Source organism: Conger conger, chromosome 9 (genome assembly GCF_963514075.1).
Source record: "Conger conger chromosome 9, fConCon1.1, whole genome shotgun sequence".
NCBI classification, from domain to species: domain Eukaryota; kingdom Metazoa; phylum Chordata; class Actinopteri; order Anguilliformes; family Congridae; genus Conger; species Conger conger.
In genome coordinates this window covers 44,179,617-44,194,251 of record NC_083768.1, presented here as the reverse complement: position 1 = coordinate 44,194,251, position 14,635 = coordinate 44,179,617, and the positions used below count along the sequence as shown (strand labels likewise).

At 47.2% G+C, this 14,635-nt stretch overlaps 2 protein-coding genes across 4 annotated transcripts; both read right to left on the bottom strand.

The window, feature by feature from the left end:
• Positions 1-46: 46 nt before the first annotated feature.
• On the bottom strand, positions 47-7,135 carry LOC133136954 (syntaxin-12-like). Its single transcript, XM_061254852.1, has 10 exons — positions 7,034-7,135; positions 5,302-5,480; positions 4,727-4,796; positions 4,482-4,581; positions 4,185-4,322; positions 3,118-3,161; positions 2,746-2,854; positions 1,969-2,041; positions 1,552-1,634; positions 47-238 (listed from the first exon to the last, which is right to left on the bottom strand). The coding sequence occupies exons 2-10, from the start codon at positions 5,399-5,401 to the stop codon at positions 146-148; spliced, it is 810 nt and encodes a 269-aa protein (XP_061110836.1). The 5' UTR covers positions 5,402-5,480; positions 7,034-7,135; the 3' UTR covers positions 47-145.
• Positions 7,136-7,534: 399 nt separating this feature from the next.
• On the bottom strand, positions 7,535-14,387 carry LOC133137158 (tRNA selenocysteine 1-associated protein 1-like). Of its 3 annotated transcripts, none has more exons than XM_061255237.1 (9): positions 14,195-14,387; positions 13,322-13,419; positions 12,897-12,996; positions 12,412-12,464; positions 11,858-11,989; positions 11,033-11,152; positions 10,278-10,488; positions 9,814-9,847; positions 7,535-9,676 (listed from the first exon to the last, which is right to left on the bottom strand). In XM_061255237.1, the coding sequence occupies exons 1-9, from the start codon at positions 14,216-14,218 to the stop codon at positions 9,468-9,470; spliced, it is 981 nt and encodes a 326-aa protein (XP_061111221.1). In that variant the 5' UTR covers positions 14,219-14,387; the 3' UTR covers positions 7,535-9,467. The 3 variants fall into 3 exon arrangements, with proteins under 3 accessions (XP_061111221.1, XP_061111220.1, XP_061111219.1); XM_061255236.1 differs by having other exon boundaries at positions 10,278-10,449; positions 14,195-14,348; XM_061255235.1 differs by having other exon boundaries at positions 13,322-13,415; positions 14,195-14,336.
• Positions 14,388-14,635: the final 248 nt, after the last annotated feature.

The following is a 14,635-nucleotide window of genomic DNA, read 5'->3' as shown; positions in this document are numbered from 1 at the left end:
TTCACAGTTTAACCCTCCGCCGCCCCCCCCCCCCCCCCCCCCTTTTCAAAACGCTTTTGAAACTGGCGTATTGTGTTGTTGACGCCCTACCCTCCCCCTGCAAGCTGAAGGACAGCAGGACGCTTCTCTGCCCGTGCTCCAGGCCTCATTTGGCGACCTGCCAGATGATGATGGCCAGTATGGTGATGACGGTGGACAGCACCATCACCAGGATGCACATCTTCTTACGGGACTTTTTCTGGAGAGGAGAGAAACAACAGAGACTTTGACTGAGATTTTGCCTCAGGAAGAGTGACTCCATTGTGCCATATGGACTGCACCGCACTCTTGTCCCAGCTGAGGGGTTTTGTGGGAAATCCCAGCATACCCCTTCGTGATCCCTACATAACAGAACATTCTAATGCTGTTGTAACCATCGCTACAGCATTCATGACAGCAAATGTTGGTGGTGGTTTAAATGAACATTGAATTTAGTTTGCCACCAACACCTTTTTAATACAAATGGATGTAACTTAGGTCTAACAATGTCAGCTAGCTGATTCGTTGCTTACCCGCGATTCATTACTAAAGGTAAGAACAAATATTACATTGATTAAAGTGTATTATAACTGCCAAATAATTATCACCTTTCCTTCTCTCAGCTTTTTCCCGCCCCATCAGCAGCCATTTTTGTTTGCCACAAACAAAAGCATTTTCAAAAGTTTGAGCCAATGTTCACACCGGTCCAGGTTAGCTAGCATTCACACCCTCAGGCGGGGGAACTCGGGCTGGCCTGGACCACTGTGACCCTCAGGCGGGGGGAACTCAGGCTGGTCTGGACCAGTGTGACCCTCAGGCGGGGGGAACTCGGGCTGGTCTGGACCAGTGTGACCCTCAGGCGGGGGGAACTCGGACTGGTCTGGACCACTGTGACCCTCAGGCGGGGGGAACTCAGGCTGGTCTGGACCAGTGTGACCCTCAGGCGGGGGGAACTCGGGCTGGTCTGGACCAGTGTGACCCTCAGGCGGGGGAACTTGGGCTGGCCTGGACCAGTGTGACCCTCAGGCAGGGGAACTCGGGCTGGCCTGGACCAGTGTGACCCTCAGGCGGGGGGAACTCGGGCTGGTCTGGACCAGTGTGACCCTCAGGCGGGGGGAACTCGGGCTGGTCTGGACCAGTGTGACCCTCAGGCGGGGGGAACTCGGACTGGTCTGGACCACTGTGACCCTCAGGCGGGGGGAACTCAGGCTGGTCTGGACCAGTGTGACCCTCAGGCGGGGGGAACTCGGACTGGTCTGGACCACTGTGACCCTCAGGCGGGGGGAACTCAGGCTGGTCTGGACCAGTGTGACCCTCAGGCGGGGGGAACTCGGGCTGGTCTGGACCAGTGTGACCCTCAGGCGGGGGGAACTCGGACTGGTCTGGACCACTGTGACCCTCAGGCGGGGGGAACTCAGGCTGGTCTGGACCAGTGTGACCCTCAGGCGGGGGGAACTCGGGCTGGTCTGGACCAGTGTGACCCTCAGGCGGGGGGAACTCGGGCTGGCCTGGACCAGAGGTGGCAATTCTCACCTGGTAGTACGCCGCTCTCTGCAGCTGCTCTGTCCCCCGATCCACATGCACCTCAGCACTCTCCACGTTCGCCTCGATGCTGTCTGCCAATCAGAGAGAGGCTCCGTTAGACCCTGTGCTCAGTGTGCAGGGTTTCACCACAGCATGACGGGAAAGCAGAGGATATATACAAAACGCAGACGCACACCAACACGCGCGCAGAAAGACACAAACGCACACACACAAACATGCACAGGTAAACACACATACATACATACACACACACACACACACACACACACACACACACACACACACACAAAAGCAGACACACACACACAGGATCTGCACACACACACACACACACACACACACACACACAAACAGGAAGGGTCTGAAAGACGATGCCCCTGACCGTTCGATGCTGACTGAACTTACCGATCATTTCTCCCTGGTCATGGATCATTACCGCCAGGTCCTTAAAGATCTGGTTCACATCCAGGATGTCTGACTGCAGAGACAGGAGACGTGAGTCAGCGTTTCCGCGATGCAGAAGTGCCATGTTGGGACGGATTCAGATGAACAGAATGGTCAGGGGTAGGGATGGGAGGGTTACCGTTTGTATCTTGGTGAAATTCACTAAAGATAATGACACCGCTGTAAACATCATTACCGCGTAATAATGCAGGCCTACAGTCCTCTCATCTTCATTAGCTGGCTTATTTTGCATAGCCAGGAGGGGGGATGCCTCTCATATCTACCCCACTCTCAGCAACAGTCAGCTAACAGAGCCTAGCAGGGTGGAGACCACTGAACTCTAGACTGCAGAGTGAATGTCCAACTCACTGGCTAGCTTTGTTTTGGTTTTTTTCCCCTTTTTCTCCCCATTTGGTAGCCAATTATACCCTATCTAATCTAATGAGATGAGTCTGTAGTGCGTGTCTGCAGGGCGGGCGTGTCTGTAGTGCGTGTCTGCAGGGTGGGCGTGTCTGCAGTGTGTGTCTACAGGGCGGGCGTGTCTGTAGTGTGTGTCTGCAGGGCGGGCGTGTCTGTAGTGTGTGGCGGTGCGGAAGGGGCATGTCTGTAGTGTGTGTCTGTAAGGCGGTCGTGTCTGTAGTGTGTGGCGGTGCGGAAGGGGCGTGTCTGTAGTGTGTGTCTGTAGGGCGGGCGTGTCTGTAGTGTGTGGCGGTGCGGAAGGGGTGTGGTAAGCCTTACCTCCAGCTGTCGGATGTTGGTCTCCCTCTCCTTGATGAGCTCCAGGTCCTCCTCGGTTATGGCCGCCTCCTCTGTCTGTGCCTCGGACTGACCCCAGTCCTCTAGATTACTGACAGAGCAAACACATCACACACCTTCAGGATCACTGACAGTACAAACATTACATGCACATCACACAACCAGCATTACTGACAGAGCAAATACATTACACACATCATTACACCACCAGCATTACTGACAGAGCAAACACACTACAGGCACATTACTGGCCCTTGAACAGTCTAAACCTGTGACAGTAATGGCTGAATGAATGACTCGATCACCCCAGGGAGAGAGTGTGGTGGGTCTGCTTAAAGAACATTAGAGACTCACTTGTCAAAAGACACCAGCTGTCCATCCTGGGGTCCACCTTCAGCCTATAAGAGAAAACCCCAAGTTGACGGGCAGTCACAGAGAGTCTCACATACCTACAATACATAACTCAACTAACTTGCATCTGAACCATTTTCAGTTCCACATTTTTGCTCCATCTGGCTTGCCTCTGGCCCCAACAGAGTCAGATGTGAGATAGATGATCAAACTTCATGCATTAGCAACTGTTTCATGTCATCTGCGTAATTCATCATAAACCTTGAAAGGAGAAATGCCCTAGTAGATTTCAGCTTCAGTTTTGGATCAAAATGCTTTTCTACACTATACTGAGCCCGTCTGGTGTATTGGATCTTATGAAACACGCAGAAAGTGCAAAACCCCACCTTCTGGTCCTCCGGGTTGGCGGAATTACATCAGATAAGATCAAACGCAGAAAAGTATTTGAATCCAAACCAATTACATATTCAACCCAGGCCTGATGAATCATGAAAGGAAAATGACCTAATAGAGTTTGGATTGACTTTAACCACATCAAATGCTGAAATTAAATGCTTTGGCTAGTTTTCTAGCGACAGGGGCAGGGGACAGGGGCTGGGGCAGGGGCAGGGGCAGGGGGCAGGGGGCAGGGGCAGGGGACAGGGGGCAGGGACAGGGGACAGGAGACAGGAGACAGGAGACAGGAGACAGGAGACAGGAGACAGGAGACAGGAGACAGGAGACAGGAGACAGGAGACAGGAGACAGGAGACAGGAGGCAGGGGGCAGGGGGCAGGGGGCAGGAGGCAGGGGGCAGGGGGCAGGGGGCAGGGGACGGAGGCAGGGGGCAGGGGGCAGGGGGCAGGGGGCAGGGGGCAGGGGACAGGGGACAGGGGACAGGGGGCAGGGGGCAGGGGGCAGGGGCAGGGGCAGGGGCAGGGGGCAGGGGACAGGGACAGGGACAGGGACAGGGACAGGGGCAGGGGGCAGGGGGCAGGGGGCAGGGGGCAGGGGGCAGGGGGCAGGGGGCAGGGGGCAGGGGACAGGGGACAGGGACAGGGACAGGGACAGGGACGTGGCGTGTGCTCTTACAGAGAGGCGGGAGCCGGCACGAGCCCGGGCCACAGACTCCTTCTCCTTGTCGGCGGCACGGCGCTGCACGGCCTGGAAGTTGTTGAGCGCGGCAGAGAACTCGTTCATCAGACGGTCCCTCTGGAGCTTCTGCTGCCTCTGAGAAGAGAGAGGAGCCTTACAGCACAGAGACACACGAGACATACGCACACACGCACATGCTCACACACTCACAACAGTAGTACACACACACTCACACACCCTTACAGTACAGAGTCACACACACAAACACATGAACGCACGCACACAGAGACACACCTGCTCTGAAGGGGACAGGGGTTGAGGGAGGGAGCCCAGGTCTTTCAGGTGTCTGTTGGTCTCCTTGGCAAGCTGGTTTGTGTAGTGCTGCAACTGCTGCCTGTAGACACATTCATACACACATGGAAAAAAAACATAGTGAGCAAACCATGCCTTCATATAAAATAATGGACATGGACAAATCATCATAAGTAAAATCATCACCATATGACATGCTAGAGAGAGGGGGCAGGAGCTGAACTCACAGTCTATCCTGAAGCTCACTGGTGTCCAGTTTGGTCCCCAGCTGGCTCACCATGCTTTTAATCTGGGCGGCTATAGGAAGGAGAAAATGGCAGCACAAATGAGACACTGGAGACAGAAACAAAATGGCGTAACTGTGTTCTGAAAACTTGACAACCACAGGAAGTAAATGCGACAACTATGTCGGGTAATATAATCAGGCTACAATTGACTGATGAACTTCCAGTCTTTGTACACATTACAAAGGCTAATATGTGTGTGAAATGCACCCATGAATGCATTTCCACCATCTTGTTTTTCTTTACTCCATTTCATTAACCCCTTTTAAAATGGAAAATCAAATGTACCCATATTCTCCTCTTTTTAAGCCTAACGAGCTCATGGCTCCTCAATTGTGATAGGTAGAATCAGATTGAATGGCATTTTGTTGTGCTTATTCCAAAAGCTTCTTATACAGATACACTTTAACCAATTATGACTGGCTCCCTTCATGTGACAGTGACCCATCATTCAGACACTCACTGTTCTGTGTGACATAGTGGCACATTAGCACAGCTCTGACTGCACAGACACTCACTGTTCTGTGTGATTTTGTGGATGTTGGAGCCGCATGTCTGGATGAGACCGCTGAAGTCTCTCGGCTGTGAGCCGTTGGCGTCTCCCTTCACGTACGACATGGCTGAGCTGAGAACCGCACGCGCCAATCACCCGGTGTCTAGTGTCAGGCGGAAGGCTCCGGAGGCCGATGTCCTACTCCTGAAGGAAAAGAGAAAGACAAGAGGTCAGGGTTTCTACATGACTGTGAACGGGCAACATGAGCACACAAAGGCTGGGGTCAAATGACAGTCGCAGGGTAAAAGTGAATTCTCATACTGGGTTGTAACCTAGGGCAGACAGGCAGCCAGCTGCATGTACAGTATGAATCTGGAAAACCGGTCTGGCTGGATGCAATCAGCAATTGCCATTAACTTTGGCAATGACATGTAAACGCAGAGATCAGCAGGTTTTTCGGCAGCGGTGACTCCCTGCAATAAGAAGACATTGCTCAAACTCATTTTTAAATGTAGAACTTCTGTTGCTTCTTCAGGATATCTTTCCTGTTAACCTCACTTAATATAGAGAGATTACATTACACGTTTGCTTATCAGACACTCAATAACAATCTACATGACGTCAGCATACATGACATCGATGTAAAACTCGATTATGCGGAAGCTTTGGTGATAAGATACAAAAACAGAACTTTGGAATGCAAGGAAAGTCCACCGAAGGGAATAATAAAAACGAATCACAGCACGTGGCAAAGGTCGCATCTATTATTATTGCAAGTGAAAATGTTACTTCAGGATTCATAACTGTTCATAAATGTTCCACGGTCAGAAGTGAAAAAGCTAATCTCATGAAGAGAGACTACAAAATCTGTTTAAAGCCTCCTAGGAAGATCGCAGATCGGGGGCGACCTTGATCCCGTTGCGCATGCTCATAATTACAAAGACGTACTATTTGACAGTTGAATTGCTCAGCCTCACCCTGGGCCTATTGGTCACGTTACCAATGAGCTAATGTAGACACGGACAATTTAGCCAGCTAGCTACATTGGCTAGCTAGTCGTAACACTGCTTAAAAAGCACATTTCTTACACTATGCTTACCCAGCACACAATGCTGGGTAGCTAACTGGTTTGTAGCCATCTTAAAAACGCACATCGTCACAGGACTAGCTAGACTAGTTAGGTAAACAGGAAGCAGATGTTACAATCTGATCTGACAACCAACGTTAGCAATCGTTGATTGCCATTGCCAATATAAACTGCAATGTATTAAATGGTATTTCTTACTGTATGGTACTAATTTACTGTTGCTGCATGTTACTGTAATCATCAACTGTTACAGTTATCAAACTAAGGTTAGCCAACTTAACATTAGCTTGTGTAATAGATTTTTTTTCCTGGCAAGCTATATTAACGCTAGATGTCTATGTTGAAGCTAGCTACTATTAGTGCTAGCTATTTTACAGTTTTTCAAGGACTGGTCAGTAAACTCTTCCTCAGAGTTTCGTTTACATTAGCGAACGTTATGCATCCTGTGAAGTCTAGTCTTCCAGTCAATGAGTTTGCAGTCTCGATAAAGACTGTTCGCTAATGTACAACACAGACAGCTAACGTTACCAAGATAGCTATCGACTAGAAGAGTCTCAACGAAACAAGAGGTAATCTGAGCACTGGTTTGCAAATGCCAGCTGGGTGTCATACACTTGTTATAGCTACAGTACCTAATCAAGATTGCTTGGTAAATGTAACATAACCTTACTTGTTTCTGGAGTTGTTTAAGGTCTGAGGCTGATTCCGTTTGTTTCAACTCTCTCCTTCCTTAGCATGGCCAACCCTAAAACATGCAAATGAACCAACGTCATCTTTTTGTCGAAAGCTTTGCCGTAGGTTAGCAGCTGTTTAATTTATAGAGCGTTAAGAACGTTTTTAATAATAATGCATTTTATTTGAGACGCCTTTTAAGACACCCAAGGTCGCAATACAATGGATTTTTAATTGTGTATGTATGTATGCGTGTGTGTGTGTATATATATATATATATAATGTATAAATTAAATTTATACACATATATATATATATAAATTATTAATATTAAAAATACCCGTGTTTTTTTTATTCAAAATACCCAGTGGCCTACCCAACAGTAAAAAAAAGAAATAGAGAAACTTCAATCTGTAAAAAAGATAATAGGCCACGCGTGTCCGTCAGTGCTATTAAGTCTTTTAAATCCGTTCTCTTCAAGACATTACACATCTTCAAATGAAGTTTTACACCATTTTTATTTGCACTTGAGAAATGGAAATACTATAGACTTGTACAAAACAATATCTCCAAATTTTTGGTAGGCTAAACTAAACCTCTAAAGTGACAATATTTGCCTGTCATGTTAGAAAATGGGTTTCCTCCCCCACCCCCCAAAACTGATTTCACTCGATTCAAACATAACGTCCGTAAAATTTAAACCAGTGTGGAGCAGTGTGGAACTCGTGCCTCTCAGCTGGACCAGGGTAATTGAGCGCCATCTCACTACTCAACTCACATGACACAGGGAGGGGATAGGAAGGAAACAGACCAGCCGAATCAACAAAAACTGTATTTGTAGCCCACGTGTAGTCTGCTCACCAAAAGGTTATGGGAATCGACGGCATATGAATATGAAAGAACCAAAGAAAAGCATACTTCCAGGTGCATTATTGACTTGCTTGCAGTTAGTTACAGATCCGACATGACACCACTGGTGTTCCCTTTAACACTGACCTTAACAGAAATTAACCTGAATTTACATCATGTAAAATCAATGACATCATGTAAAATCCAATAAATGTAAGCCTGCTCGAAAAAATTAAGTGTACTGTACACTTAAGACCTAGATGAGTGGTACTACAGTGGTATCTACACTCAAAGGACATTCAAGAAGAATAAAGTAACTGCTGACAGGGGCACTCATTCCAAAGACCACTCAAAACCGCTCGCTTCCAAACACATTTACTTCTCACATGAGAGCAATTGCAACCAAAAAATGGACATGGTATTATTTTGTTTGAAAACAGAATCTTATTGTTTCCTCCCAGTTCAGTCTTCAGTTCATAAAAAAACCCAAAAAAAAACCCTGTCAATCAAAGTAGCATCATCATCAACATAGCAGCTGAATTCATACATCCCTGAACGTGACCAGCTGTGATGGAGACACCAGCATTTTCTCTGCCACACAAAACCAAAACATGTTGACCACATAACAGGAGACACGGACACAAGGGGAGGGAGGTATGCACAGTTTGCACGGTCAACACCGCTATGATAGTTTTTCCCTTTTGATGTCCATAAGCCACAGAAACACCAGACACATAGGAGAGCATTATCCCAATCAAACTGCACACCGTAATGTGCAGGGAGTGTCAAAACTCCAGTCCTGGAGCGCAGTATTGCAGGCATTTGAGATTTACTTTCAATCAGCAGCCAATTAAGGCAACAAGTGCAAATAAATACACAAATAAGGCCTCTTTAGCCAATAAGTCATGTAAACTTGGCCCTCCAGGACTGGAGTTTGACAACCCTGCCCTAGTGGCCAAGTCAGTAAAAGAACATGTACATTTGGGTTTTCACTCATCAACCATGAAGGGGGGCCCACAGTGGCAGGGCAGGATTTGTCCCACAAGAGTAGATTAGACTGACATCAGTCAGGCTCCAGAGGGTTCCTACTAAATAAGTAGTGTGCCCAAATAGCCACCAGCACCTACAGGATACCAGCTGTCAGTAAATGGTATCCAAGCTACAGCTCGGTCTCCTATAAGATAATGTGTCACAGTGCGGAAAAGTCTGTGGCTTGCGAGAGTGCAGTGGAGGATTGGACCTACTACGGCTGCAGAGTTCCCTCCATAGCAGTTGGTATAAAAGCATGCATCACAATCAAGATGGGGATTAAACTTATACAATTGAAACCAAAATAGCATCCAGCAAAACAGAGGAGGCCTTGTCCGATCGGCTCATTCCCTCAGCCAAGGCCAGCAAATAAGTGTACAATAGTGGCAGCAGCAAGGGATGCATCTTCAACAAAACTGCAAGGACAGTTTCCATGTTCTTCAAAAAAAATATTCTTCCTTCATCATTTCTCAGGCAAAGGAAGGCTTTAACAGGTCCCTATTGATCCCCAAAAGGCACATGGGCAGAATTTGGCAGGAGAACCAGTACTAAAACTAGTAATACTGGCCATCCCAGCTGAAAGCCAGAGTTACATGACTGAGAGGGTAGGCCATGTCCTCTGTGCTGAACGTGTCACTGTCGGGGGTTTCCGAGCACGAGTCCAGGGGCTGCCAGTGGCAGTCCATCAGAGCATCGTACAGCTCTTCACTCCGGTCCATGAAGAGCCTGTTGGCCTCCAGCAGGTCCAGTATGGGGTTGGGGTCTGCAAGGTAGGGATGGACAATGAGCAGGTGACAGAGTGGAGCCTAGGCTTCACAGATAGCGATCCTCTCAGTACAAAGCAAATTGAGATCTAAAAGGGTTATTTCACAGGGGAAAGAATAATGAGGCAGAACTCACCTTCCAGACCATCATCTTCAACCTCCTCGCAAGTCTAAAATGGACAAAACAATATACTAATCACCAATTTCATTTAAAATTCAGTAAACTGAGGGGTAGGGGGGGCTGCTGTAGGTTTTCAAGTTCAGCCTTGGCCTTCAAAGTCGTACAAAAGATGTGATCAACTACAAACTAAGATCCCCCGTGGTAACACTACATGCTATGGCCTACAATGACACACTATTATGTTATTAGTACAATTATTTGCTAAATTAGGGCTGTAGGTTAACACATAATGTATATAAAGAGAAATGCAATACCGGTGTTGTCAAAATAACCGTTGCATGCATTCTGTGCTTTAATGCAGTGAAATGCGTATGGCTGAAAAATTGGATACCAATTATTGAATTGGAAATGCGCACACGTGGCCCTCCATAGCAATGCGTTTGAGACTGCTGGTTTAAATGCATTGAAGATGGGCTTACCTGTGTGGAGCTCTGTGTGGGCTCAACCTGGTCATAAGTGTAGGCGTAGTTCTGATCGTAGCCCCAGTTTGAGTAGTAAGCGCTGAGTGAGTTCTGTTGCTGGTACTGGTTTTGGCTGTAGGTGTAAGAATATGTCTGGGAACGCTTGCCTTCTGAGGAGCTGTTGACATTTCTGCAGGAAGACAGATGAGGTGTAACTGGGCAGGAGACACTGAGAACAATGATGATGAAGAGGAAGATGATGATGATGGTAGAGGTGGCAATAATGGCTACAATGGTACTAATGGTGATGATTATGATGGTGATCATGATAAGGGGCTCATTCTAGTCGCTTATTTTATCTCCCTGTACCTTGCCTGATCCAAAAATTGATTGAGGCTCACTATCTTTAAGGACATTCCACGAAGTCAAATGTTCCTTCAAGGAGCTAGCCTGGTGACTTCAATAGCAAGAAAACACGAGTGCATCCTTAATCCCAGTAATATTTATTTCACATACATATCATTGACCTGTGGCTCCACCTCTCCCCATCTGCAATGCATCTGCCACGACTGAAACTGACATTTGACATTTGCCATCTCGATTTCCCTGTCTTCAGATCCTTTTCTCACTTCCTTTCCTTGCTTCTAGCTCCACCCATCGCGGGAGGCAAGGAAAGGAAGCAGGTGGTGAATAAGAAGAGATCAGAACGAGCCCAAGGACAAGGACATCGGTGGTAGTGATGATGAGTGTTAGGGTTATGCTCACAGACTTACATTTTGTTGCTGGCCAGGCTCAGGCGTAGTGGCTTGCTCCCGAGGCCCCTGATCCCCTGGCACTCCGCCAGGGCCTTTTTCTGCCCCCTCTGATCCGGGAACTGCACAAACCCGCAGCCCCTGGGAGAAAGAGTGGTCATAACAAGAACTGCAAGCCCCAACCAATCACAATGCAGGAACAGAGATTGGACCAAGCTTTCAACATGCACACAAAAACTGGATCAAAGCAATTTTGAGAGCAAAGACTTCACTGTACAGTCATTTGAGGCTGGGGGTGGGTTCATGCAACTGTATCCAGATGCTTATGGTTGGGCAATGTATGATCCTTGCCACCAGTGATTATCACATTTAATGCTCGATTGCAACGACTTTTAGTTTATACTACAATGATGGACAATTTGATGTTATTGCTATCATCGTTGTGCCCTGAGACATAAATTGTATTGAACTTGACCAGCATCACTGGCTCAATTGTCATGACAACCTTATAATAGAAAGTTCTCATCTGTAATTATCTTTAGCAAAGGGTCCTCAACTAGCTTCCATGTCTTGAGCGCGCAATGACTCAAAAACAAAGTTGAGTGTTAATCGAATGTTGGTGACACTGTAGCGATATGCAATCATACATCACCTAATTACAAACAGGCCTTGAGACATACTAATGCTAGTGTTCCACATTCACAGTAACACTCGTCCCATATAATCACTCGCTGTGCTGCATATTCAGTGGGATGTACCAAGGGAGAAAACCCCTACGCCCACGCCCACGCAGGCAGGACTCTGGGTTCCCCCGTTGGTAGGGTCCACACGCTGGTTTGGACTCACTTGGAGTTGCCCATGCTGTCCTGCACCACTTTCACCCCACTGCAGGTTGGGTAGAGGTTGAAGAAGAATTCATACATCATCCCGTCGTCCACCTCTGGAGACAGATCCCCAACAAACAGGGAGAAGGACTGGCTACAGGAGGGGGGTGGACAGGAAATATGGATGGAGAGTGTGAGAGCAGGAAGGAGGGGGAGAGAGCGAGGGAAAGAAAGAGAGGGAGGGAGAGAGAGAGAGGGGCGGAGGGGAAGGAAGGGGAAAGTTGAGACCATTTTCTTCCTGTTTTTATTGAACATTGAGCCAAAATAAATGTCTTTCATTGTCCCAAAAAGAATTGAACCATTATGGAGAGAATTCTGTTCCCTCGCTGGAGCGAGGGAGACTGGAAAAGAGTGAGTGAAGGAAGAAGGGAAAGCATGGGAGAATATTTATATTGGCCACCAGTATTGTTATCACTGTATCATTTCAAAATATGAAAGATCATTTAAAGATCAAATTTCAGTGAGATCAGCGGGAGAAAGAGAGAAAACCCCATCGCTGTAGGATCAGTGCACCACCTGTTATCTCCCTGCCTCCCATAATTGGCCCGATTCAACTTGAACCTCTTGGGCTATGAAGGAGAAAAAAACAGGAGAAAAATCAGTGCAAGACACATTATCTCAGGATACACCACCTCCATTCGCACCTCACCCACAACACTGACTCCCATCCAGTGCTGACCCTAGCTTTTGAGGAGCCCTAAGAAAGATTTCCCACACACCTACACAATAATATACAGTATACACTATCTTATAATAATTAGGGGGCCCTCTGGTGGTTGAGGGGCCCTAAGCAGCCGCTTACATTACATCAATACTGTGCGGTTCAGAACTCAGCCAGCCTGCCTTTCCCACTATTAATTACTACCAGTATTCACCCCACCTCCTCAGCCAAGGCACAAAATGGCTGCCATGGCTCACCCATGTGGCGCCAAATCAGTGGTGGTCTGTAATGAGGTGTAAAGCATTAGGGGGTTTGGGGAGCCGGAGGACTGTTTACCGACCGGCGTTGCCCCCGGAAGAGGTTTCCCATTGATTTTTCGGAGGCACCTCTCTACCGCCACCTCGTCGGGCATATCCACAAAGCAGTATCCAGCAGTGCTCCTGGGAGAGTGGAGGAGAGGGGAAGACAAATGTCAAAAGGGTCACGGGGTCAGATTTCTGGTCCTTTTCACTCCGGCGGCAGCCAGTATGTCTCTTACTAATAGTCAGCGATCAATTCATCCAATAGTGAATATATCAACAATCGTTCAGAAAATGGTTCTTAATACTACAGCTTTCAATAATAAAACTGACAACGGCACGATAAATGAGGATGAATTAGATTAACAGTGTGATTTTGTTTAATATAGAGCCAAGAGAAACAATACGTTTAACAGAATGCCTTATGGGAGGTTGTTAGAAGGGCACCCAGGTCATTGCTGCTTACCCGGTAAGCTTGTTGCGAATGATCCTCACTGCCTTCACCAACTCACCCATGGTGCTGAAGGCCCGCGTAATAAAGCTCTCGTCCATGTAAGGCTCTAGCTACAGACACGGGCGGTGGGTATAAATTACATTATTACAGTTACAGACAACATTACATTATCGGCATTTGGCAGACGCTCTTATCCAGAGCGACGTACAGTTGATTAGACTAAGCAGGAGACAATCCTCCCCTGGAGCAATGCAGGGTTAAGGGCCTTGTTCAAGGGCCCAACGGCTGTGCAGATCTTATTGTGGCTACATCGGGATTAGAACCACCGACCTTTACCAGTCATTTACCTTAACCACACGCTACAGGCCGCCCGCACTTTCATCCTGGATGTTTTGCACGTCATTTCATCAAATAGGCCCACTTCAAATAACTAGTAATTTATTCCTGCCACCTTTATATCATCACACGAACACCTACAGCCGACATAAATTCGAACATGCAATCTCTGCCTGGTAAAAGCTGATTTATGGTGTTTATAGCTAACCTGTATGAAATGTGTAGTCAAGACACCCCTGTGAAAATGCTCTTTCTACCGCATGCAAATTACGTAATGTTATCGTATGCATCATTTCATATTGTATGGCCGTTTATAACCGATTCCAGGCAAGGGAACAATCTGCAAACACTAGGAATGCTCACTTTTGAACTAACTAGCTCCCAAATAGAGCTAGTTAGGCATAACTTTCTTAGCACCAATTTGATTAACATTAGTTTAAACAACCAAGTTACATTCCATACCGCAACATTCCAAAAGTTATTAGCTCAAAGCCGCTGTAGCCTCCACAGTATTGGTATCTGTTAAATTAACGTATCCTAACGACTTACATTGCCCATCCAGAGACTACACATTTTGCTTCGTTCTCTGTCCACGTGGCACGTGCCAAATGCGCGATTTTTACGAAGATAAAACGAATGTGAAACTTTTCGTGTTATCTTTAGACTTTCTTCTTCCAGACCACGCTTCTCTCTCGTTTCTCTGTCACTATTTTTTCCACTCCGAAGTCCGAACGTGGTTATGTTAATTATCAACAGCGACGCGCAATGGACAGGAGGGGTCCACCAGGGGTCCATCTCTCGTGAGACCACTCTCTTGTGTTTTCTGTTGCCCATCACTTCGCAGCTCTAAAACGACACCTTGGTGGTGACCAACTGGAAACACGGATCTACATCTTACAGAAAAAAAACATTACATTTATTATCATCTAACACTGAAAAAATGGAAAAACGTTTTATATTTTAACAAGATGTGGGGCTGGTGCCCACGGT